Source organism: Phoxinus phoxinus (assembly GCF_949152265.1).
Source record: "Phoxinus phoxinus genome assembly, chromosome: 6".
Classification (NCBI taxonomy): Eukaryota; Metazoa; Chordata; class Actinopteri; order Cypriniformes; family Leuciscidae; genus Phoxinus; species Phoxinus phoxinus.
In genome coordinates, this window is record NC_136881.1 from 27,111,054 (window position 1) to 27,137,922 (window position 26,869).

The following is a 26,869-nucleotide window of genomic DNA, read 5'->3' on the forward strand; positions in this document are numbered from 1 at the left end:
ACTTTACTGTAATTAGAAATATTGTCTTTTAAAGTCACTTTTTATACATTTAAATACATTTTATGTATATTTAGGCTACGGTAAACGTCTGCTTGTCAGAATCTACTTTTCTTTCTCACAGATAATCAGCTATTTAGTTGGGTAATTCCACTCATGTGTCATTATGTCTGTAAAAGCATGATACATGGTGGTTTAACACATAAAACATTTTTTTTTTTTTTACCAGGAAAATCGTGATACAGAAATGTGAGGCACATTCACCTACAACAGCAACACAGTAGTTTGCAAAACTTTCAACACAAATGTCAGATTATGACACTAGAGGGAGCCATTTTCTTTTGCTTTTTATATGTCAGAGATCGGATGAATGAAACTAGTGCTGTTGTCCAGTAAATCTATGACATTTAATAATCTAATTTGTCCTGTAAATTTAAGATAGTTCTAGTTTTACCAAGCCTTTACCTTCAATTATCATCATATTAGGCCTTTACAGGTCTGTTAAGATGCAGTTCTTTAATTTTCATACCATTTAAATTTCAACATTATAAAACATTTTATAATGTATTCGATTTGTGTCGTATCTGATTAATTAACATTATTTTCATAATAATGGGTTACACATTGAATTTGAGACTGCAAAATAGTGATTTGTTTGCCTTAAAACTTCCTAAACGTCAAGAGACAAGAAGACAGTGATAATGAAACAATTTTATTGAATCTTCCAGTAGAGACTTTGATATTCATGGAATAAAACTGCTTTCTGAGAGTACAAGTAAGCAAGAACAGCACAAAAATAAAAGGACAGAGACAAGAAGCCACTTATGAAAGTGCAGATATGAAGGAACAACATTATAGATTTTCTTCAAAAAATACAAAAATGTTTACATTTTAACAGTGGATGGGATTTCACTATGAATAAAAAACTCAGAGCAAGTTAATCAAAAAAAATGTACTACTTTTTACAAAACAATATCTCTAGTGCCATTTAGAATTGTCAACAAAAAAAGTAACTATTTTACTCGAAAAATGCTGGAAATGCACAGGCATTACATATATATTTTTATCTTACTTTTCTAAAAGGTGTTTTATGAAAACAGATTATTCATGGCATTTCAGGAAAAAAATAACAGTGAAAGGAGGACGTTCTTCCGTGCAGCACAGTGGTGCATTGCACAACATAGGGCCAAAGTAAACAATGCCTGCCTCTGCTCTCGTAGACATCATAGACTTACAATCCTGGGGATCAAACCACACTTGCAAAAAAACAGACTGCACAGCACTTTCTCTACTAATAAGTACATTTACACACCCATTTTTTTTTAAATCAGTCGAACACAATTGCGGTAAAATTAGCGCAACATACGCATGAGTTTGCTCATGCATCCCTACCCACTACTAACATGCCCTAATTCCCCATAAGTTTATCCCATTCAAAAGTTAAGTATTCAAATATATGTATTTTTCATTCTACATTTGACATTTTTGTCCATTTTTGCTACATTTTTTCTTCTTTCCAGCAGTGAGAAATTTTGCATTAATAACCTCATTACCTTCTCACAGCTTCATGCCATTCAGTTCATTTAAAGCATTATATTTCTGCTATGTTATCTTACTTTTTTGTCTACCAGACGTGTTCACGCTATACTACTCTGTACAACACTGTACTAGTCTCTAAGCTACGATGCAGATCTTTTTTTCGCCAATGGAATACTGATTTGTAAACTGGAAAAAGGAGAAGAAATGCAAAAGAATAAGAAAGAAAACAAACAAAAGTTGGCTTAAAACCCAACTTCACTCACAAACAAGACCAAAGGAGGATACTTGCCCCAAGTATGATGGCCTCATCATTTAACATGCTTGGTCACACAAAAGTTGTCAAGTATCTTCCAGATTCTCACGGGCTGAGAACTGAGGACTCTTCAGCCAAATGTTATGCCCCCAAACAAACTGCCTTCAAGTAGAATACAACCCCCACCCTCCTGCCTTCTCCCACATCTCCCTTAAATCAGCTTCTGCATGGGAACCCAGATTGACCGGGTTACATCAGCTGTTTAGGACACAGAGGAAATGGGGTTGTGAGGAGAGCCCATCTGGGTAAGGACTTTATCCAGCCACTGCAGGGGCCCGTGAAGATGAATCTCAATCCAGCATGGGGTGCTTGTCACATCCTGTCGATGGTACTCTGCACCCCAACCCTGAAACACAAGTACAATTATGTCTGTTCTCTTTAAAATTGTGTGCAGCATGAAGTTTCACTCAAAAACGAAAATTCGAATTGAATTCTGCTTTTTACTCACACACATGTGGTTACAAACAGATCTGTATTTCTTTCAGTATCTTAGTTGGTGTCTTTTGTACATAAAAATAAAGTCAGTGGGGCCCAAAACGTACGTGTGTGTGTGTGTGTGTGTGTGTGTGTGTGTGTGTGTGTGTGTGTGTGTGTGTGTGTGTGTGTGTGTGTGTGTGTGTGTGTGGACGCCTCTCGCGGTTCAAACAAATTACATTACGTTGTGCGTCAAGTTCAAGGGTTACTCTTCTGGCGTTATTTTAGTCAAGTTATTAGTTTGTTTTACTAGTTATTTTAGTCAAGTTTTAAATATGGATATTATTCTTACACAAACTCATCGCTTCACTTCAAAAGGCCTTTATTAACCACCGGTTATATATATATATATATATATATATATCCAATGAAAATGTATAATAATTTAGCATTAGAATGATTTCTGAAGGATCATGTGACACTGAAGACTGGAGTAATGATGCTGAAAATTCAGCTTTACCAACCATCACATGAATAAATTAGATTTTAAAATATACTGTAATAGAAAACAGTTATAACTATTACTGTTATAATTATAACAATAGTTCATACTATTACTGGTTTTACTGTATTTTTGTATTTATTTTTTGCATAAATGCAGCCTTGGTGAGCATTAGAGACTTCTTTCAAAAAATATATATTATTGCTATATATAGTATATGGAGAAAAACAGATAATATGCTGACATTCAGAACAATTATTCAAAATATCTTATTTTGCTTTTCACAGAAGAAGGAAATGCATACAGGTTCAGAACCACATTAGGGTTAGTAAATGATGAATGTATTGCTGGGTGAGCTATGAATTATCAGTTTATAGCTTACCTTTACAAAGCTCATGCGGATGGTGCACATCTTGGTGAGTTCATAGACGGCTTCAAAACCGTGATTGACGGACTGAGCCAAGAGCTCAGCAAACTCCTGGTTGTTGAAGATCTTTAGGCTGCAGCGACTGGGGATCTTGCATACGGTGGTGGGGTGGAAACCATGGTGGTAGTTGCAGTTGCGGCTCTGGACAAAGATGCTGCTGTCGCTCAAACATTCGGCGTACACCTCTCCTCCCACATAGTACAAATGGACTCCTGCAAAATGTATAAAAAAAGTGGTTGTGAGTTTACATTATAAAGTATATATAGCTTATTAACAGCGATTTGTCATCAATATCATATTACTATCACCATGCCCATGTCATATTTTAGTGCTATAAAATTGCGCTAATAAACAATCACCCAATTACATATGCAATATATCCTAGAATATTAGATTTCTACAGTCATTTCAGTGTCAAGTCCAACCTTTTCCGATGTGGCGTCGGGTGTTCTCGATGGTCGAGTTGCGGTTGACATTCGACAGCAGACCCAGGCAGAAGCGGTTGCGGTTGTTCGAGGGGTCGGTAAAGCCGTCCACCAGCACGCTGGTGGAGGAGGCCTGGAAGGCCTCTCCCACACGATTATTCAGCTCATAGTACACAATGGAGCACCAGTGCTTGGGTTCCTCATAGGCTACAGGCTGAACATCTGCACAAAACGTTATGAACTCAATGAATGCAAGCGCACATGCAATTACCATAGCAAACCATAGTAGTATGGTGTAGTGATTTTAATATTATTAACTCATGCTAAGACTGCATTCATTTGATCAAAAAGTAAAACAGCAATATAGTTAAATATCATTACAATTTAAAATAACTGTTTTCTAGTTTAATCCATTTCAAAATTTAATTTATTCCTGTGAAGGCAAAGTCATTACTCCAGTCTTCAGTAATTAAACTTTTTTCAGGATACTTTGATGAATAGAAAGATCAAAAGAACACCATATATATATATATATATATATATATATATATATATATATATATATATATATATATATATATATATATATATATATATATATATATATATATATATATATAAAATAGAAATCTGTAACATTGTAAATGTCTTTACTCATTTTTGATCAATGCAATGCATCCAAGTATACAAACCTCACCCCAAACATTTGCACAGTAGACTCAACCCCCAAAACATTTTATTTTGCAATATATTAATGTCTATGAAAGTGATTTAGCAATATGATTAACAGATTTAGACTTGCATCTCATCTATTACAGCCGAGGGCATATCGATTTTACTAGGGTATTTATATGATGTCACTGTTGCTAGGCTATTAATGGTAACACTTTGGTAATAGGCAGCAATGATTGGTTATGAATTCACTATTCAAGCGCCTACAAAATACAACCAAATCAGCATAATACATCCCAGCAAGCAATTTTGCGTATAAAGGATGTCCAATAGCCGTCCAAACACAGCCCTGACGTCTAGGCTAAAACAAGGCAAAATTTAGGCTGTCAGTGAAAATTTAATAGACGTCTAACCATAGCCCAAAAATAGACGCACAGGCTATGCATAGAACACGTCAAAGAAATGAAACCAAACACCTTGTAATCACTATTGACTTTGCTTACATGATGGAATATCATACATCTTCGCAAGTTATTTTGGCAAAAAAGACATGTAACCAAATTCAAGGTTATATTGGCTAGAAATGGGTTACTCATAGACGGACTATAGTTAACCTAGATGGTGAAATAACGGCTATTTCTTGCTGGGAAGTGACATAGATGTCCGTATCAAATCCCACCACAGTGCAATTTAACTTGTTTTGGGTCCCATAAAATCCAATCACTCAAATGTCCTCTTTCTGATATCCACAGCTCATCTGTTCCTACTGTGCTTGTGCTAATCCCAAAGAGAGTTAAATGTGTTTATCTATGGCATATTTCTTCTCAGCTTCCTCTGGTCTGTGACATTGGGCCACAGGTGTGTTTGTCTACTCTTTTCCCATCAGCCTATCACAATGGAAGTGTGCACTACAGCACTGCACAGGATGCAGCTTGAGCGCGCATCCCCAACTTCCACAAATATTTCAACACCTTGCACACATCCCTCACCTCCTGTGGAACTCTGGGTTTCGCTAGGGCTGGGTATCGAGTTTGATGCTTTTTAGGCACTGACCGAATTGCCTTGATACCATAGAGTATCACAAAATGTCTTGTCGTTCGGTACCAAATTTTGATACTTAAGGGGTTAATCTTGTCAACGTCAGTGAGCCAATAAGCATGTAAGCATGATTGGCTGTGGCAAGGCATCAAGAAAAAAACCCCACTAGTTTACACCGGTTACGCTCAGAGACGTGTCTCACAAGTGATAGATGTAGTCCCATAGATGTAATGTGGAAAAGATCAAAAGTGTGGATTTCACCAGGCTCAATGCCAACAGCACATGATGCAATATTTGATAAGATAATTGCAGCCAAGACTGGCAACACGACTTTTTATTTTATTTTATTTATTAGACAAAGAAAGTAGTGAAATACACTCATTGTCAAGGATAACGCAATAAAGTTAAAAACTTGTTTTCATTGCGGTCCTTGATGTAAAGCACAGACTTCACTCAGAGTGACAGGTTACTTTGGCATTGCATTATATTACAAATACAAAGCTACAATAAGTTTTCACATTTAAAAAGTTAACAATTAAACATACATACAATACACTAATACAAATTCATCACTAAAACAACCTATCTAATAACCAACTTTTAACATTCGCACTAAAACCAACCATATTAGAATTACTTTTGATATCCCTGAGTACTCAAAAGACCTATACATAGTTTTAAAACGATGTAATGTAATATCCATGAGACTTTGCCTAGTATAATAAAGATGTCTCTCACTTACCCTAGAGAAATATGTGTTAAAATATGTAGGAGCTCTTTTATTGATCATCTTGTGTGCCATTTTTATTTTAAAATGTGCTACTCAGGTAACCAATCCAGATGTCTAAAATGGGATACATCAACATGTGCCAAACGATTAAAACCTAAAACCAACCTTATCAATTTATTTTGAGATTTCTGTAACTTATCCAACCATGCACGAGACAGATCAGACATCCAAGAAATGCATGAGTCCCGGTACTCAAAATGGCATTGCACTAAACATGATGCAAGTAGTTTTACATTTTGTTTATCCATAAAACTAACATATCTAGCAAGAAATTTTGTTCAAGCATTAGCCTAAAGTTTTCATAGCCATACTTACACCACTTTAATCATTGTCAAGGACACTGCCAAGATAATTAACACTATTTATGATTTATATTACACAATCCCCTACCTTGATAGACATGTTAGGAACCTTTTTCAGTTTACTTTTAGACCCAAATAATATGGATTCCATTTTACCTAGATGCAATAAGAGTTTATTTTCAGAGAGCCAGTCTCATACTTTTGCATAACTCCTCACTTAACATCACTTGGATTTTACCGACATCCTTGTCTGAAACCAGTAAAGCAGAGTCATCCGCATACACGAACAAATTAAAGTCTCAAACTGCTTGCATATCATTTATGTATAGGAGGAATAAAAGAGGGCCTAAGACACTTCCCTGAGGAACTTCATTTCTACCCTTTGAATTATCCCAGTTAAATAAGAGTTCAACCAGGCTATTACCATACTTGAAAAACCCATGACACTTAATTTATCTAACAGTGTTGAATCATTCACTGTGTCAAAAGCTTTCTGAAGATCTAAGAGTACCATTCCACACATTTTACCTCCATCAATCTGCTTCCTTATTAAATCTGTTAAATAAAGTAACATAGTACCTGTCGAATAAGATCTTCTAAAACCTGGAATAACCTTGGCTATCTTCATGTCAGATGGGAAGGGACCTATACCCTTTTCTAAAGAAAGATTCACAATAAATGTGACAGTTGGAGATATAATATCTGCAGCATCTCTTAAAAATGTAGCTGGAATACCATCTAGCCCTGTTGACTTAGACACCTGAAGATTTTCTAACATATTAGTAATTTAATCTACTGTCACTTAAGTAAAAACAAAAGAGTCTTTGCAATTGATGAAAAGAATAAATGAAATGTATTAGCAACTCTACTCAATTTCACCATTTATATACAGTATAATCCTAATTTTGATGCAGTCTACTTTGATTTACCAATCGATTGGAACCTGTTCAGCACCTTCCACAAAGATTTTGGATTTATTCTACAACAAATCTGATGAAGCACTTGACAGTCCACAGAATAAACTTAAGAGCAGAAAGTTGCTCCGTCTTCAACTGCAAGAAGAACTGGAGCACGTCACAAAGTAACCGAAAATCGGCGCTTAGGCTACTTGCCTCAGACATGTGTCAGACAAGGCATTTAGAAAGCTTGAAATGTCTACTTTTAAACAAACCAATTCAAAACAAAAACAAATACTCTGATATACAAATACTACTCTCTATTTATCTCTATAGGCGTGTGTTCACTATACTGCGGAGATGGCACTGTCAACTTCGTCTTTGTAGTCAACACTGACCAAAGTTTTTTTTTAGGTAATATGTAATGTAATCTTGTTAAAACAGATTTCATAAAATTGGTATAGAAAAAAAGTATAGTTCAGAAAAGGGTATCGAAGTCAAGATATCGGTATTGGTATGTTTTTGAACGATACCCATCCCTAGGTTTCACTATATGCAAACTGTATATTTTTGCTCTGTACTGTACAAATTGGTGGGTCATTGATTGTGATCAAGTGCAGTGATGTTTTCTTTATAGAGATATTTTAAAATGCCATAAACACAGATTTTAAACATTTAAACATTGTGTTGAGGCTATTTTTCCAAACATGCATAAGAAATTAAAATGGAAAAGTAAATATGAATGAATTACCATATTAAAGGTGTTAACAACATTCTTTAGAAAACACTTTCACATTTTTGCTATCACTTACAAATATCTAACAGATTTGCAATTTACTTTTCAATTACTGTTAACTTTTTATTTTTAACCTTTTTCCGCACATCATTTTAGAGCATAGCCTACACGTTCATGCACAGTTTGAAGGATAACATTGAGCAGGACGTGGAACAACTATTTTCTTTTCTTTTTTTTAAACAATACACAGGACATTCATCAAAAAATAAAGATAACATTATTATTATTTTTTAATTATTATTTTTCCATAATCACGCCACATACTTTGCTGCAAGATAAACCAGATTTAAAGGGATAGTTCACCCAAACACCAAACAGTTGATCCATTGACTTCCAGTATGGAGAAGAAGAAAAAATAAACTAATAATGTTAAGTCAATGGGGTCCATCAACTGTTTGGTTACTGACATCTCTCAAAATATTATTTTGTTCAGCAGATAAAAGAAATGTATAAAGGTTTGGAACAACTTGAGGGTGAGTAAATGATGACAGAATTCACATTTTTGGGTGAACTATCCCTTTAAGTGACAAAAACTGTCTGTGACTTTGTGTGTGTGTGTGTGAGAGAGAGAGAATGTTTGTGTGTGGACTTCCTGCACCTGCAGTATGGGCAGGCAGCTGATGATAGTTTTAAGCAGCCCATGTCAGGCTGGAAGGAAGAGGCAATATCTTTGCTGGAATGACTGAAGCTTAGTGTGCTGTCTTATTTTATGGGGGGTTTTATGATGCAAATGGAGTGTACCTGGTCGGTTGCTGATCTCCAATGGCAGGTTGGGAACTAGCAGGTTTGTGTCCATTGGCTGTGGACAGTCCTGTGTCATTGGCTCCTCGGGGGGCATATAAGCAGGTGGAGGGGTTTCTTTTGAAGCAACACCCAAAAACAGGAAAACAGATGTAGATAAATAAATATTATCCCACAGAATCCACCCAATACTTATAACTTATATACAATATAAACAGTCCAACAATTAACTTTTTTCTTTTATTTTTTTCTTATAAGTAAATGGCAGACTACAAAAAGTCATATTTATTTGTGCCAACAAATTTTTTTTATATATTTGACAATTTTCCAAATGAGGGAAAAAAATTGGGAGATGGAGCACAGGATTCAGAAGAGAGAAAAATAGCAAATTTACTCCGTTAGAAGTACCTTACAGTATAATTTCAATATTTTTGTCACACAAGTATCAAAGTACCATATAATTACTATTTGCATTTTACACATTTGACAGGCACTTCAAACGTTTCAATCAAACCCATGACCTTGTCATTGCTAGTGGTATCTAGCCCTAAAGGGACATGATGAAGGGGGAAAAACGACATGGTGTGCATAAGACATATTTGGTGTGCATAAGACATGCCTTTAAAAACCTTACCAACCCAAAACCCTTGACCGGTAGTGTACATTTTCTACTAGAGTAAAAAGCAAGACATAGAAGAATAAATAGCATAAGTGCAGCTCACCTGGCATCTGAAAAGGGCTGCCTGCGTCCGAGCTGGATGGTGAGTGGGGGAAGGTGGCTGTACTGCCTGTGCCACTGTTGGGCGAGCTGGGGTAGCTGTTGGTTGGAGAGTTCGGGGTGAAGGGTAGGGCGTTTGCGGGCTGCTGGGGAAAGGAGTCAGGGAAGGTGGCGTTCTGAGGCATTGGTGGCTCTGTCTGGTGAAGTGGGTTACGAAAGCGTGGCAGCATAGAGAGTTTCGCATTGAACTCGCTGTTTCGTGGTACCAGCACGGGTGGTAGAACTAGGAATAGAGAAGAAATATGCCAATCATAAGCAATTAGAATGGAGAAGGTGACACGAGAATCCGTCGCACTTTGGAGATATGAATGAGACATGAATTCATCTGCCACTACTGGTTAAATTATCTTTTCTTTGTTTATGGACACGACATGAACACACAAGTATGAATTCTGGAAATGTCCTCCCAAAAACCCAACAGCTCTGAATATTAATCATTATACTGTAGTGATTTGGGGGATATTTTATGTACTGGCTAAATAATTAATTTCTAACAAAAAATGCAACAGTAAATATTCTGTAGTGTACATATAAAGAATTGCACACTCAAAACCACAAATAAACATGAAGGAACATAAAAACACTAGTTCACCCAAATACGAATGTTCTGTGATAATTTACTCACCCTCATATAGTTCCAAACCTTTATGACTTACTTTCTTCTGTGGAACAGAAAAGAAGATATTTTGAAAAATGTTTGTGTCCATCCAAAGTCAATGGGGTGTAAAACAACTTTCATTGTATGGACAAAAACATATACTTTCAACATATCTTCTGCGTTTCACAGAATTAAGAAATTAATACATATTTGGAATGCCGTGATAGCAGTAAATTCATGTTTGGGTGAACTATCCATTTCATTATATATGATTATATTTGAAGACTTCAGATGCAAAAGCCTCCAAGTGCCATCTGAAATTTCCTTCTAACATGAGCATTTTTATCAAGCTCGTATATTTAAGTTCAGTAATTTCACTTTAATAACAATTAATAGGTAATTTTTATTGCCATTAAAGTGAAATAACTGAACATAAACATACAACCTTGATAAAAATGATCATTCTAGAAAAAAATTGCAGATGGCACTTAGAGGCTTTTGCATCTGAAGTCTTCATTTGGTGTTTTGTTGTCCACAATTTTCTGTATTTCTGTAATATACAAATTAACCATCATATCCAAGAGTCTACAACTAATTAATCCAATAGTCATATTCACAGTTGTCACACACAGACATGCTCTCTAAAAATAGTAGAGCAATAAAATGTGGTAACTGGTGTTTTGAAGTGGATTTTCAACAATAAACGTCTCACCACCTATGTTACCCGCATGTCTTTTCATTTAGACAAGCTAATAGTTTTAGACTGTCAAGTTGTTTCCAGTGACTGTGAGACTGGGAACTTTAGCGATATAGCAATGAGTACTGTTTAACAATGGATGTGGCCACCATGCTGGTGTTCTTGAGAGGAGGGGAAAGACAGGTGTCCAGATATCCACAGGCCTGCAAGCGTGTGCAAGGCAGGCAACCTCTCTTTCCTGCTATTGTCTGTGCGGGTGACAGGAGTTCCTGTGAAACTCTTCCTCTTTACAGCCACATGTTTGCATGTTTCAGCCGCCACACACACACACACACACACACACACACACACACACACACACACACACACACAAGTGTACACAGTCCCTGAACAAAGCCCTCATTCTGCCTCCGCCTGGAATTTCCTGCTCCTGCACTCATAATGTGCACACACATATATACACACACACATACTGTGGACAGCTGTTTCTGTGTTGTCAGCTGACCCTCATCTTCTGCTTAGCCAACAAAAAGGGGGCTGTGCATTTGAAGTCTATTCTTTCACCATAAGCAGAGGTAAAGAAATTGTTCTCGTTTCCCAATAACACACACATACACCACAGAAGGTTTTAGACTCCACGCACGGTTTTCGATGTTACCAGATTCTCTCAAGTGGTATCATGATCAAACAAATGAGAAAAGCACCTGGCAGAGGCCGGAGAGAGATATGGAAGGGGAAGGACAGAAAATGAAAGAGGCCATCTGCAGAAACCATGGGAAAGGAAAATTCAGAAACATGCATAGCAAAGGTACATATGGGCTATATAATCCATTTGGGATTCACTGAAAGAGTGCTTTTACTCACTTGTTCTTCTAAAGGTAAATATTAACAACAGGAAAGAGAAAATCTGTGTGGAAGTTTCCAGTGATTTGCAATTTACTGCAATTCAACAAAAAAAACTGTACACCAAGATGAACTGATAATAGCCTAAAGTGATAGTTCACCAAAAAATGACGTTGTTCACGTTGTTCCAAACCTGTATGAGTTTCTTTCCTCTGTTGAACAGTTTCCAACATCATACAGATTTGCAACAACTTGAGGCTGAGAAACTGATGACAACACTTTTATTTTTGGGTTAACTATCCCTTTAAATGATTTCAAACTAAATATTCCAAAAGGACAAAATATCTTTGCTTCAACAATTGACTCACTAACAAAGATTAGCTGTGTTTACAGCATCCCACACCTTTTAGCCAATAAATACCCATGACTTTTCCATTATTATTTTTTTAGTGACATTTCCAGCTGTTCATGACTTCTAAGTAAGGATTTTCACAAACATTTTATAGAGATTAAAATCACTAAGAGTTACCTAAAGTGGAAGAATATTACATAAATATACTATTATAGTAATATAATAAATATTACTATTTAAACGCATTTTTTTTAAACGCATCTGTAAAGAGAAAGAATCATTCTTGTTTCTTTCCATGCACTGACTCATAATTTTTGTTCACTGAAGTCTTGACCTTTTAAAGCACATGACTGCTTACGAGAACAAGCATTTAAGAGAGGACTGTCAAGGAGAATTTCATTAGTTGGACCTTCTCTGAACGAATCTTTGTTTTCACAAAATAGTTTTGACAAAATGGAAGAGATTATAGATAATAAATTAACGACCTGATGTTGTCATTTGTGGGGTAACCGCTTATGATGACTAAACACTCTTTCTAGAGTCTCTTGATTTTGAAAGATTTTGTGGAAACATATTTGTTGATAACTATAAAGATATTGTCCACACCATAGTAACATTCTGTTAATTATAAGAGTGCGCTGCAGTTATGTTGTCTGTCACTTTAAATGCTTGAGCTCTGTAAAGTCGAGCGGATGCTGATTGGCTGTCAATTATTTTGTCATTCATAAGCTGGCAAAAAAATCTGAAACTGACCCCAAACATATTGTTCCTGTAGTTATCGTAATAGTTGTGGTGTGGACTTCCCTATTATTAAAACACTTACATAGTTATCATCCTTGGTGTAAATGTGCCTTAAGTGTTGGTAGTGAATGCCTGTTAATAATTTATAAACTGATTAATTATTAATTGTTTAAATGATTCAATGACTCATTCAAACCTTTCCACCAACTATCGCTATAATGATGTAACCTGCAGAAAGGGTCATTGAACAAATCTAAATGATTCTTTTTGATGAACAGGTTAAAATATTTTTGTCACTGAGATGCATCCAAATCCAAATGTATCTCTCAGCTGCTATTATGTACTGCTCATGATCAAACTCAGTCACTCACCTGGACTGTCCACCCTCTTGTAGTGGTAGGGGTTGATGCACACATCCTTCTGCTTAGACCCAAAGGGGAACTCGCAACACTCCAGGGCCTTGAGCTCATGGTGCGACTGTAGGTCGGGCCAACGCCACACTCGGCAGTAGATTACATGAGGCAACCCCTTCCGGTGTGACACCTGGAGCCTCCCGTCCAGTGAGCGAGGGATAGTGACACAGTTGCTTGGCTGACCGGGGCAGCTGAGTGCCCTCTCCAGCTCCTCCATAGCACCCTTCTTCTTCTTCAGCTTCTTGACCAGTGCATCCACTGCCTTTTCTGCCCACTTCTCTTCTTCGTCACCTTGCTTCCAGCCCAGCAGTCGCTTGACCGCCGGGCTGGTGAAGGAGAAGAGCGAGATGACGCTCATTGTGGCGCCACGTGCGCCCCAGTCAACGTTGTCACACTTATTCCGTAGGATTCCACCACACAGGAACACGGACTCTCTGCTCTACCTCCTCAAAGAGAATCAAAAATCCATCCACAGCGACACATGAACAAGGGTATTGTTGACAGTTGTGTTGTTTCACAGTTAGGTCAGATTGTCAAGTGCACCTGTAAAGAGACAGACAACGCAGTCAGACATTACTTTGGGATCCGTTTAAGAGGTTCCAGTACTGACACTAAAGGCTGGAAAACATTTTTACCCCGATTTGCACTCTGCACTAGTCGACACTAGTTGCCAGATCCAGCCTGCAGATATTGGGTAGTCAGAGTTAACAGATTTACAGAAAATCACATACAGATTCATATTTTTTAGCTTCAGATTATTGCCGCATCCAAAAGCTGAAAACTACTGTAAAGTAGGAAGGCAAAAGGGAATTTCCGAATTTATGATCATATCACATCCTGTCTAATGATCTAATCTTTTTTGAAGGCAGCATAGATGTATCTTTCATTGGTAGCAAGATCCCAATTTCCTGTGTCTTCAACTCAATAAAATGGCATCAGAAAGTAGCGCATTGTGGTCAGTTAGTGTGTGAATGTATGTTTTTGAACAACATTTTTTTTATAACTTTTGTTTTTATTTTTAGGAATAAATTAGTGTTGTAGTAATTAAATATTCACTTAGTTATCACTAAAGCTCTCTCTATTTTGTAGTAGATCATTTTACTGTTATGCTGCCTTAGAAGCCTGTCTGAAATCAGTTTCAGGAGTTACCTACTTCATCCAGAAACGTTGCCTGTGAAGTCGTTGCCTAATAAGTCCACAAGGCAACAAGTCAGCTATCTATGATTCCATCCAGTTAGAGGATATGAAATATGTTTGATATTTTGAGTTTGATTTTAAAGCACATATTGTTTTTTAATTTGTCATACGTCTTCTACAAGTGGCAACCTTTCGGTCTTTCTCTTGAATCCAACACGGAAGTGACTTAACCCTGTTTGTCTGCTGTCTATTAGCCGTCACGTCACCTCAGCTAATCCCGCCTCTTTGCCCATTTTCAGTTATCCGGGAGTGACGCGCTGCCAAGATGGCGATGGCCAGCTCTGCCCACTTTGCCCACAAAAATGCTCTTCAGAAACCTACGGGTGACGTCACCAGACACTACGTCCATATTTTGTTACAGTCTATGGTCTTCTAGCAATGAGCCGCATGTTTCTTCATGAGATTGTTGTGTTTGGAACAATCAGGAAGTCTGGTAGTGTGTGATCCTCAGTCGTTTTTATTGCCAGTTTTTCCTCTGTAACCAAAGTTGGTAAGCGTATGATTCCTAGTGTTCAATTTTTAAAAGTCGTATAGTGTATTCCATTCTTAATTCCACAAAACCAGAACAAATGACGCAATACATCTTCTACCCTGACAACACTGATGATGACATCATTATGTTACAGCTTCTCGGAATGGCTGCCTTTGGAGTCACAGAACAGAGCTTCCAATTTCATCTGCTCTACGGTAAGTTCTCGAAATGGTTTTCAGAATATGGGAAGTGGGATGTGTTCATACGGTGTGCTAAACGATACTGCCGTGACACACTGCTGAGTGATGCTGTATAGCACTGAACAATGTCCTCCTGACTCATATCAGTTTCCTCATATGTAAAGATGCAGCTTATTACAGGAGGCTATTCAAGACACCGCTGTAGGCTTTGGAACATATTCTTGGTTCTGGTTAACTGTTTAAGTGGTTAACAGGCAAAAAGTGCAAACAATTTAATAAAGGGAGCCTTTCAACATTCTAGGAATAGAGAAGACATGCATTTGAGATAAGAATAAAAGTGTCCATTCAGAAGGATCCCAAGGCAGCCATTCACTAGCCAGCATTCATGATAATGGGAAGGGAAATAAGAGTGCACAATGCAAGACTGCATAATTCTTTTGAAGTTACCAGATGGTTCAGCATAGCATCCTCACTGGAATAAAGCAAGAGGCCTGAATTATTATTTTTTTAAGATTCAGACGCTTTCACTTCAATGAGGATAACTGAACCATTTCTAAGTTGCAAAACACCATTCTAGCTCTTTCAATAATACCTATTCCTTTTATCCCCATCACCTTCCACACATAAAGACTACAGTTATATATATATTTTTTGCCAAGGACTTGCCTGTGATTGATATGAATCCATCCACTTTAGGTTGTATCAGTCTGAGTGGCAGGTAAGTGTTATCCACTGACTCTATTCTGGCCCATCAACACTAGATAAGAAAGGTGACATCAGAGAGCAGCTATTTGAACAATGCTGAGTGCTAAGAATAATGTTGTCCTCGGTGAGTATGACTGCCCTCAGCTACTGTTTCACTTTAGAAAGCTTGTCTGATGTAGGTTACAATCAGGGCAACGTATCACAACACAAATGCCTATATAGAACTGACCACTTTCGACAATAATATTCTAATTCAATAGCCAAGACGTTTTACAGCAAAAGTCTTTTATCAGTAAAATGTTCTTAACAAAAATCACAAAATGTCTTTGGCTTTTTAAACTCACATGAACTCTGCACATTGGAGTGGGAGTCATTCAATGAAAACAGGTGCTATTTATTAACTGGGAAGGAGAGAGTAGTAGCTGTTATCATGGACCACAGCGACAGGGAGGCTAAAAAGTTGCTCCTATATTTAGCATCATCTCCCAGCCAAAAGCTCATTTAAAAGCCTGGGACCTTCTGCTGTTGTCAGGGAGGAGATGAGCAAAGGGTAGGAAGTGCATCCCCAACTAACCTGCAATATCTTTTTTTTTTTCTGGTTGTTTTCTGGGTTGTCTTTTTTAACACAAGGGATCCTAATAGTACTTAAAACTTCTGGCAGACATTCATGACAAGTTCTTTCCTCAGAGATTCTTCTGAAGACAAGTGAAGGAAGATAACAGATGGGTAAAAGAAGAATATGTGAGGAATTTTCCATCTGTTCTTGTGGAATAAGGTGAGCTTGCAAATAATTTATCCCATAAAAGATCTGTCAATGCATCAAACTGTGTGGAATCTTCTATTGCTTAATCCTTTTTTAGATTAGTAATGTGATTGATGCATGTAGATTTTTTTAACAATCCAATTCTCAGCTTATGCGTAATGTTCATAGGACTAATATGCAATAAAAGAAGAAGTAGTAATTAACCTTAATAATGGATTCTGGACCATTTTGACCCGGAAGATCATATTTTCTTTTTTTCTTAAATAGATTCAACCATTAAAAAAGTTACATTTTGATCCGGGGATCAAGTGAGGCTTCACATATGATGTTATGCAGACTTTTTTATGTGTTAGATTTGTCTAAAAAAAAACTTTTTATTTATTTCCATGCCATATCCCACACACACTTTTGAGACTGAAAAACATAATGAACAGGACAATTCACACCTACTGATGAACCATTGCAGCATGAACAAAACAAAAGCTTTCATAAATTTGGACTGTTTTAGAGTTGATACTGGTAATTCTTAAAGTATATGATCTTATACATTTCGTATAATTATATATTATATACAATTATAGAATTTCTTGTGAATTTTGAAAAATCTATATATTTTTCTTGCATTTTCTTGTTTTTTTTTCTGCAGTTCATATAAAATTTGAAATGTCAAATAGCCTAATACAAATTGGTAAATGTAGTAATAACACTTAAAAGGGCACCTATTATGCAAAATTCACTTTTACGTTTGAACATAAATGTGTGTTGGCAGTGTGTGTACACAACCACCCTATAATGATAAAAAAAATCCACCCAGTGCTTTTTTTAAATCCCCATAAATCATAAGCAGTGTCTCAGAACAAACCGTATTCAGATTCTGAGCAATGTGATTTTGCACAAGCCCCACCCATGACTGTTGACTGACACTGCCGTATTAGCATAGACCCGCCCTGAGTGAGCTTTAAAAAGCTAAGGCTTGCTAAAAAAGTTGTTACCCGAGGATGGATTTGTACCAACTGTTGTGTTTGTGCTCCAGCTTACAGTCTCCGGAGTGATACTGGTCACGGCAGTAATGAAAGGGAGAGCGCGCACTTTATTACAGTTCATCAGAGTTGTTTTACAGATATAAAGTTTACCAGTTTATTAAGCACCCACCGAAAAGGTCTGTATATATTTGTCTACTGTTAGTTGTAACACTTGTTTTGTGTAATTCGCTGTGTATGTTGATGATAATGCAAAGGAGAGAGAGAGTGTTTATAGATATGACTTTAATGCACACTTTTTGTACTGTTTTACTCAGCTCTTACAGTGATTTATAGTTTATAAAAGCCAGATGACAAATAAGTTTTAACCGTAATTGAACTAAACTATACCTGCTCTATCTCCATGCAGAATATATTTTTGTCCGACTGAACACTGCTAGTACAGTTTCTGTCTGACATTTCCATTCCGTGAGATGAGATTGTCCTGACACTGAACCACGAGCTCCTGAAGCTCCACCCTCTGTGCCGGGAGCAGCAGCTCATTTGCATTTAAAGGGGGACACACACACACGGCGCGTTTTTCCTCACCCCCAAAAAGTGGCAATTTAATCATGCTGTAAAAATTATCTGTGGGGTATTTTCAGCTAAAGCTTCACATACACACTCTGGGGACATCAGATACTTATTTTACATCTTGTAAAAATAGGCATAATATGTTCCTTTTAAAGTGAAACGAGAAATCATACAATATAACACCATTTATAAACAGACAAACATTTTGAGAGAAAAATTTGAAACTAATTGGGTGAAAAAGTTAAATTATGTCACAAAGCAACATTGAGATTATAATATCAAAGTGTCAATATTACAAGAAACATATTATGACAAATTAGATTCTCTCTGATGACAAGACTTTGTTGGGACAGAGAAACTCTTCAACACCTGTGTGGGACAAGTATCTCCCTGACACATCAAGAGCCTCTTTATCTTTACATATCACAGGCAGCCCAAGCTTCTCATTGTCAAAGGCTGCAGGCCACTTCAAACTCAAACACACATGCAGCTGTTCCCTTAGGGAAGCTGTCATACATGTTGAAAGCACCCTTCCCAAACCCAAACACCACACAGATTGGGTATTCCTACAGCAGGTGTTGGTTGAACAACCGTAGACACTGTTCTCAGACCAGGCCCATTGGGTTTGGTAAGATCTTCTTGTCTGTCTGGTTGGATCCATGCTTTGATGACCAACGACAGGTCTTCGAGTTGCCAGCCAACTGTTTTGTTTAATTCAATTCCATGTCATTTTGAGAGGAATTCCACAGTCCTAAACTCTAGGCAACGACATACAAAGGCTTGTCGGAGTGATGGGAATTGATACATTTTATTGAGGATTCATAAAACCTGACCACTAGTCTGACCACACACTTACATAAAAGGTCAATATACCATTGTATTGACTCAGACAATGTTAGTTTGGACTGTCTGGAGCCCAGTCAAAACAACCAATGCTTAAAAGCAAGTTCACTGTGTGGGCCAACTGCCTAGGATGCAACATTTGGTGGATACTAAACGAGCGCAGGGTGAGATGAGCGTGAAGGGGTCTTGTCAGTAAACTGTGAGCTTGCTGCTTGAAAAATTGCACAAATGGACCAAAACGGCAGTTTCGGTATCTAAATTTGCAATGCAGGGCGGCCATTAAAATGCAATCATTGCATGTTTCAGCTAGTGCACTCCAGGCCTGAGTGCATGTAAATATTAGCATTAGCTTGAGGGTTGGTGCAGCAGGCAGAGCTAATGTGGCTCCCATCACGCAACTTTGACAGCCTTGACCCCCCACATCATATCCATGTATCATTTTGCGCTGGTTCAGTGCCGTTAATCAATTTAGGAGGCAGTAATGATGCTCTCTCGGCCCTCCCAGGGGACTCTGCATTATAAAGAACTTACATTATTTATCAAGGGCTGGATCTTGGGCCCTCCATTAAGCGCCAGCTCAATTGCGATGTTCTCCAATAAAAAATAAAAAAGGTTGGGGGTTGGACAAATGGAGAAGGAGAAAAAAAAAGAGAAAAGCGAGAGTGAGAGACAGACTCTCAGACCAAGAGCAAGTGCGCTTCAAACTCCCTGTGATGCCACATTTAAATCAAACTGGCCAAAGGTTCATGTAAACTGATGGCTCCTTTTTGTCTTCAGTATGTTGTGAACCACCATGTTGAGTTTCGCAGAGCCAAGAAACCACCAAAATTATACAAAGATGGTTAACCTGTAACACTTACGGAAAACAAATGATTGTAAAGGCATGTAGATCTTCATATTTAGATACATTAAATACATACTGTCCATACAGACCTGAGCAAGATATGGATACATTCACCTTACACTTTGCAAACAGAAAGGACACTATGATGGTCTGTGAACAAAATGCCTGTCAGATGTCTTATATTATGATATACATTATTCAATTGTGTGATGGATTCCAACTATAGCTCTACTGGGTAGATAGGATAATGTTTTTGTTTGTTTGTTTATTTATTTATGGGATATCTGCCTCCTCATAATAATAATAACAGCAACAACAACAAAAATTATAATAATAATTAAAACATATTTTAGGGTCTGTGTAGAAATATATTGGAATACACATAATGTGATGTTTTCAACTAGTGGATAGGTAGAATAATAATGATTATTATTATTATTATATTATTATTTAAAACAACAACAAAAATAATGATGACAACTTTTTAAACAAAAGATTAATTTGTAAAAATGTAAAGTATACATACAATTTGTAGGTCACTGTAAACCTGTCATTTAAGATTTGGTTCTCAGAATTGGGTATATCAGGGGTCTCTGTATTTACTGTTTGATCTCAAACTAAATTTTTTGTGGAATTTCTTTTTTAATAAAAGCTAACATTAAGATACTTAAGTTCAGCTTAATTTTTCATCGTCTCACCTGTTTTAATGTATACTTGTATAATATACTAAGTAACTGGCAGACCCCCTTCTCTACCCAATTTTATGCTGTTTTCATTATTATTATTATTATTATTGTTGTTGTTGTTGTAATGTAGCCTATACGGATGTAATGTACAAGTATAATGTATCTGTGCATTTAATTGTTTTAATGGATTTTCAATGTAGCTACTGTATACGGCCAGCCAGCAATACTCAATTTTGTACAATGTAACAGAGGTTCATTGCTCATCTCTGTCCACCAAGTGGTCTATGTGCAAAGACAACTCCCCCAAACATTACAGTAAGTTAAGCTGATATTAGACAATCACATACACTCATTTTCTATGTCTGTCACACACACAATGTGTCAGAATAAAACAATCCAGCAAATCATGGACAAGGACAAATTCTTGTCCTTTGAGTAATCTGATATGTCATCTTCAATGATGTCAGGAAATCTGGCTCAGGTCTCACAGTCTCTGCATGCATCATGTATGGGGGCAAATATTCACTGTAAGTGATGTGTAGGCTATATGATTTGCCATTTTTGAGCACTCCAAAAAATATCCCCTCCAACTGCACAATAAACACAAGTGCGTGGTAAAGCACGAAATTGAGTATAATGGATAAATAATGTATAAAAAAAATACTATAAACAAATTTAACACATTTGTGTGGATTTAATAATCAAGATCAATGATTGAATTATCATTCTGATTGGAAAACAAAACATCAACAACAGCACAAACATCGTGTGACAGTCAAACAAAATTATACTTTAGCCTATGCATTACAAACAGCAACTGTGAGAACAACAGGCTGATGTGCAGACACAGCACATGAACCATAGCAAACACTGAGTGATTTACTCTCTTGAGTTGTTATGAAGAACAACCAAGTTGGATGCTTCATTACTGATCTCAATGCGCGAGAAACACTAGGTAAGAAGTTATAAATTGCGCGTTCCTCTAAGCAGCATTCACAAACGTGCCGTTCGTATTTTCACAGTTTGTTGACGCGTTTAAATACAAAAGTAAAGTTTACTGTACCTTGTGCGCCACCTCGACGCGATCCTTCACAGCATTCATACAACAAGACTCGCTGTGCTCTCGCCTGGCGTCAGTGTGTCGCGGGCCGCCGCACCCTCCGCGCTGAACTCGTATCACGCCGCGGGATGTAGTGAGGGGCGGTGCGCAAGTCCCAACAAGTCCTACTTTTTTACACATTCAACGTTTTCAAAGTACTGTGGAATGAATTATGTAACATTGTAACAATGTAGCCTACTCTTTCTATGGCCCGAAGAGGCTAGTCTGCGGTCCATCATGGCACTGTCCTGGATAGGACTAATGGATGAATGAGCGTTTCAATGTGATGCTGTTAATTCAAGCACAGCAAAGCCTACTTCTACATGACCTGATGGAAATGATCACTGTGCAGTAGTCTGCTGTAGGGGGGATACAGATAGTGTGACAACTTGTGAAAATTCCTCCATTACTAAAAATCAGCATTAACTTAATCCCATATGACACAGACAGATGGCATTTAAATATGCATATTTTGAAGGCAACATTTAGGTCTACGACTAATAATCAGAAAGTATCCCATCTGTATTTACCCTTTATGCTTTATGTTTAGATACTGATTTACATGGTGTCTTCATAAGTGCCTTAAAAATCTAAAATCTGTTTATGTGTTATATTTAGCATAATATTTTTTTTTGATATCACAATTATCACATTTAGTTTTATTTTTTACTTTTATTAATTTAAATAGGAATACTGGTTAAAAATAGATAAAATAAAATAAAAAAGTAAAAGCAACACATGAATCAGATCTTCAGCCACTAATGTGCTAATCCACAAGTCTTCTAATCTCTCCAAAAAAATGCACATAATAAACTGTATAAAACATAATAAAAAGAACTTCTTGCATATACACTGTAAGAATCTCAACTCATTTTATTTTTTATATTATATTCCTTGAGTTTTACTTACTCCAATTTTTTTTTCACCGATAAATCTAACATATTTTTAATTGTGTCAATAAAAATACATTGGTCAAATCAATTGGAAAAACAGTAGCCTAAATTAAGTTTCGTTTACAAAAAAAAGAAGGATTTGTAGTGTGGAGCCAATCAATCACAAACTCTGAATTACAAGATGAAAACCAAAACGAGAAAATTACAATCCATCATCCCTGTAGAAAGTCAATTAGCCTATATTTTCTACAAACGAAATGCACAACTAAATCAATGAATGTTATTCAAGACAGTCTTTATGAAACTCCTCAAGGTTAGGTTGGCAGTTAATGTCAATAATCAATCTATGCAGTCATATATCAATGTAAAACAATTTATTCATCATTAACAATACAGGTTTATTATGTTTCTGAGTGGAACTATAATATCTGTGTCGGCGTCGGCTGCGGAAGGAGACTATCGAGAGTAGGAGTGCTGCTAGCGCAGATTACGTCACGCGGTTGGCGACAGAATGTCTGAGTGAGGCGCGAGTAAGCTGCACGTGAATGTGAAATCTGGGAAAACACTGCTAGCAGAGAGTGCGTTTCAAAAAGTGTGCAGAATTCTAAAATAGTTCTTATATGTCCAAAATTGGTCGCATAATTTGCTTTAAATCATGAATTGCTGTTGGTTAATGATCATCATTATTAGGCTATGTTTATTTTTTCTTTTGTTTTACTTCGAATTTTTTTCTTTTGTGAATTGTGAAATAGGCTATTTGTGAATTGCAACTGGGTCATATTAAAGAAGCTGCAGCTTAGACATTACTTGTTCTCACTTTATTTGCAGCTTCTTACAGCAGATTTTATTTTCAGTTTTCTTCAGGCTATAAAAAAGTAGCAATATGAATGTAAAATGCAATTAGACTGACTCAAAAGAACACATTTTAAGCTTTCCAATCATAGCATGCTACAATATCAAAACATATAGCAGCTGAGCATATTGCATTTAAAACATGAAAAGGACTAGACAGACACTGTATTTTCAAACACTATGGATGTCTTAAGAAATTTGTTTTGCTTAATGGCATACACCTAACGTTTAGGATAAAGTCGCCTCCTTAATGAGCGAGAAAACTACAATGCTCATCTTGTCTCCCACTGGGCTGCTGTCAGGTGCACTTTCGATTTGAGTTCTTTTGTCTTATAGTATCACCCACTGCTGAGGAGGGAGGAGAGGTCGTAGGAGGGCCTCTCACCTCTGCCACTGAGTCTCCATTCACCCTCATCACAATGGAGCCGGACGCTTGTGCCATAGGAATGTGAGGTAGTGCTGAAAAACTATGCCCACATTCTGCTTATCGAAGAACAGTATACAAATCCTGAGGCTCGACCTAAAGAAACGGTCTAAATCAGTAGTATTTCCATTTCTTTTTAGGCAGCCAAGCTGTGCGCTTGCTTGTATGCGAGTCAGTTGTGCTTTGGTGCCATCAGCGGTCTTTGGCACAGCACTGGTGTTTTCAGTAATGCTAAGCATGATGGCAGAGAATCAGGCAGCTCACATTTCAAACAGGCGCCTCCATTGACACCGTGCTCCTGCTCTTCTAGAAATAATGTCTGGACTGGTAATATTTAAATACTGTCTCCAAGGGCTTTTATTTTATTTATCCTGCAAACCTTCATACGCCACGGACCATAAAGCCACCTGCATAAGTACATGTTAATTTGTTGCTTGTGTTAGTCAAGACAAAAGTTGAATTATAGTTCTTTATAAGATTGTTTCAAAGCAGCCACACACAATCTTAAAAATAAAGGACCCAACTTTTTATAATATAAATAAACTAATTAATTAAAACAGCAACATGGTTAATTCATTTTACACTGCAATTTGTTTTGTTTTTTTCATTAAAATAACCTTTTTTCTGAGAGTAAAGAATATTTCACTAATCTGAAAACCCTTTTTTAAAACATTTTGTGCAATGGAAAGGTTTCATGGATGTTGAAGGTTCTTCAGGGAACCATTGCCATACCAAATACTTTTTAAAGAGTTGGTATTAAGAAAACAATGGTATTAATGTTGCAAAGTAATGAAACAAATACAATGCCAGCTGTAAAGCAGCTCTAAAAAGACACTAGTGTCATTTTTCAGCTCAATTTAGTTCAATGTTGATTCAGTTTAGTTCAATAACAGTGTGAATGTTGCCAAGTTTATTAGTTATTAAGCAAATTCAGTTCAGCTATGCAGCTCTACTGAAGACAATAGTGTTGTTATTCAGCTCAAGTCACTTAAATGTTGATTCAGTTCAATATATGTCTGTAAAATTCTGGAACAGCATTAAAGGAATATTCTGAGTTCAAGGCATGTTAAGCTCAATCAACAGCATATGTTAATTACCACAAAAAAGGACTCTAAAAAAAAGCAACAAAAAATAAATGTAATGATGAGGCACTACAAGTGAATGAATGGTAATAGTATTGAATGATTGAATACACACTTATAGAATTGAATTATTCTTGTTATTTTTGTATGGTTGTTTTAGGAAACATGACTATGACTATCCAGAAAAGTTGAGTTAGTGATTCTATTCACATTCACAAATCATGATAAATTGCACATTGTTTTAAGTCTTGTGACTACAATTGAAACAGAGAGTATTCTACTATTTACAAACTGGCCCCATTCACTTCTATTGTACTGTAAGTGCCTCACTGTAAATCTTTAGCTTGAACTATTTAGCTTCTTTATTTTCTTTAAGCAGAAGTATAGGGCTAAGTCTAAATTTATTTTTTGTGGTTATTGCGCTTAGCTACTTTTGAATCGGGAATATTCCTTTAAGTTGTTATTCCTCTAATGCAGCCTTTCTCAAAGTGGGTGCCGCGGCACACTGGGGTGCCCCCTGACTGTGTCAGGGGTGCCGCCAAAAAATTACGTAGGCTAAAAAAAAAAAAAAATTGACATTTCATATATAAATATATTTTAATTTACATAAATACATTCTTCTTCTTTTTAAACATATAAACGGATTAATAAAATAAATTCATTTTAGATAAATATATATATATATAAAATTAACCATAAAAATCCGTCTCGCATCAGTAACTGTCATGACGTCGCTCTAGCCCCCTAGGGAGCCGCGCCCTAGAGATACGCGAATGGGCTATTATTTCATCCGCAAAGTTTTGCATCACAAAACTCATCTGTCCGCCATCCATCCGCAAAAGCGTTTTTTAAAAAATTTCAAAACCGCACCGCCCGCCATCCGCTGATTGGGCGATGGAAGGAGACTAGAAAGCTCTTAACAATATCAGCAGTGAACTCCGTCTCCGATCGGCGCACAGGGACAAAAATAAACAAATAGTCTAAATTAAACGCACTTCGGCAAACCTGACCTTATCTGATGCTACTGTACAATATTTTCATTGTAGCCTAATAGAAAACGCATTTTGGCACATCATTTCAACATGCTGCTATTTAGCCTACTACTAATGAATGCCTATTTCACTTTATTTTTTAGCAAATAGATAGAAAGCTCGAATAAAATAACAAGTCATTTACATTATAGGCAAATTCTACGCACTGTTATGTCAGGGTGACAACTAACATTATAGGACAGCGCCGCCGCTCCCACCAAATGCAGACATCCCAGGTCTCCCGGGAGTCTCCCGCATATTGATAGCGGCTCACTGATGCCCGCGAATTAGTTAAAATCTCCCGGAATCTAGAGCGAGCGCGCCCGCGAGACAGAGACTGTGCTCCAAACCGCGTAGCGCGTGCACGGCAGAGGGAGAGAGAGAGAGAGAGAGAGCAAGAGACCGCGCGCGTGTGCCTCATGAAGCGCATGCAATATCATTCCCCTATTTTCTTTTTTAGGATGTAGGTATAGTCAGATATACCTATAATAATAATAATTAATTAATAATTAATACTATTAATATCCCTGATAATAGGGATAATACCCCCGGCTTGTGCATGCGCGCAAGTAGATCTTTCTTAAAGTAGATTATTGTTTGTGTGTGTGGGTGTGTGTGCATGCGCATATGGCACGGATGAAAACAAGTACTATATGGAAAAACATTCCTGCTTATCTCTGGTGCATTTTTTAACATGCATCTTTTTCTTATCGTATTGTGTCTGATTTTATTTATTTTTGTCATGTCTGCCCCTTTTTATTTTATTTTAACTGCATCCTGCACTTCATTTTCTCCTGTTCTCCTGGTCTGGATATGTTGTTGGGTTCTTGTTTTTAAAGGTGCTATAAAGTTGCTATAAAGTTGTTGTTATTATTATTATTGTTATTTACAGTTCGTATTATGCTCTGTTCATTACTGTCCTGTCTAAATAAACAGGACTTTTGCATTTAT

At 36.9% G+C, this 26,869-nt stretch overlaps 1 protein-coding gene across 2 annotated transcripts; it reads right to left on the reverse strand.

Moving 5' to 3' along the window:
* Nucleotides 1-695: 695 nt before the first annotated feature.
* On the reverse strand, nt 696-21,744 carry smad1 (SMAD family member 1). 2 transcript variants are annotated; one of them, XM_079616910.1, is made up of 8 exons: nt 21,601-21,670; nt 15,810-15,900; nt 13,233-13,817; nt 9,575-9,853; nt 8,853-8,969; nt 3,618-3,839; nt 3,148-3,404; nt 696-2,195 (listed from the first exon to the last, which is right to left on the reverse strand). In XM_079616910.1, exons 3-8 carry the CDS (start codon nt 13,630-13,632, stop codon nt 2,052-2,054), a joined length of 1,419 nt encoding a protein of 472 aa, XP_079473036.1. In that variant the 5' UTR covers nt 13,633-13,817; nt 15,810-15,900; nt 21,601-21,670; the 3' UTR covers nt 696-2,051. The 2 variants fall into 2 exon arrangements, with proteins under 2 accessions (XP_079473036.1, XP_079473035.1); XM_079616909.1 differs by lacking the exon at nt 15,810-15,900 and having other exon boundaries at nt 21,601-21,744.
* Between the last annotated feature and the right edge of the window lie 5,125 nt (nt 21,745-26,869).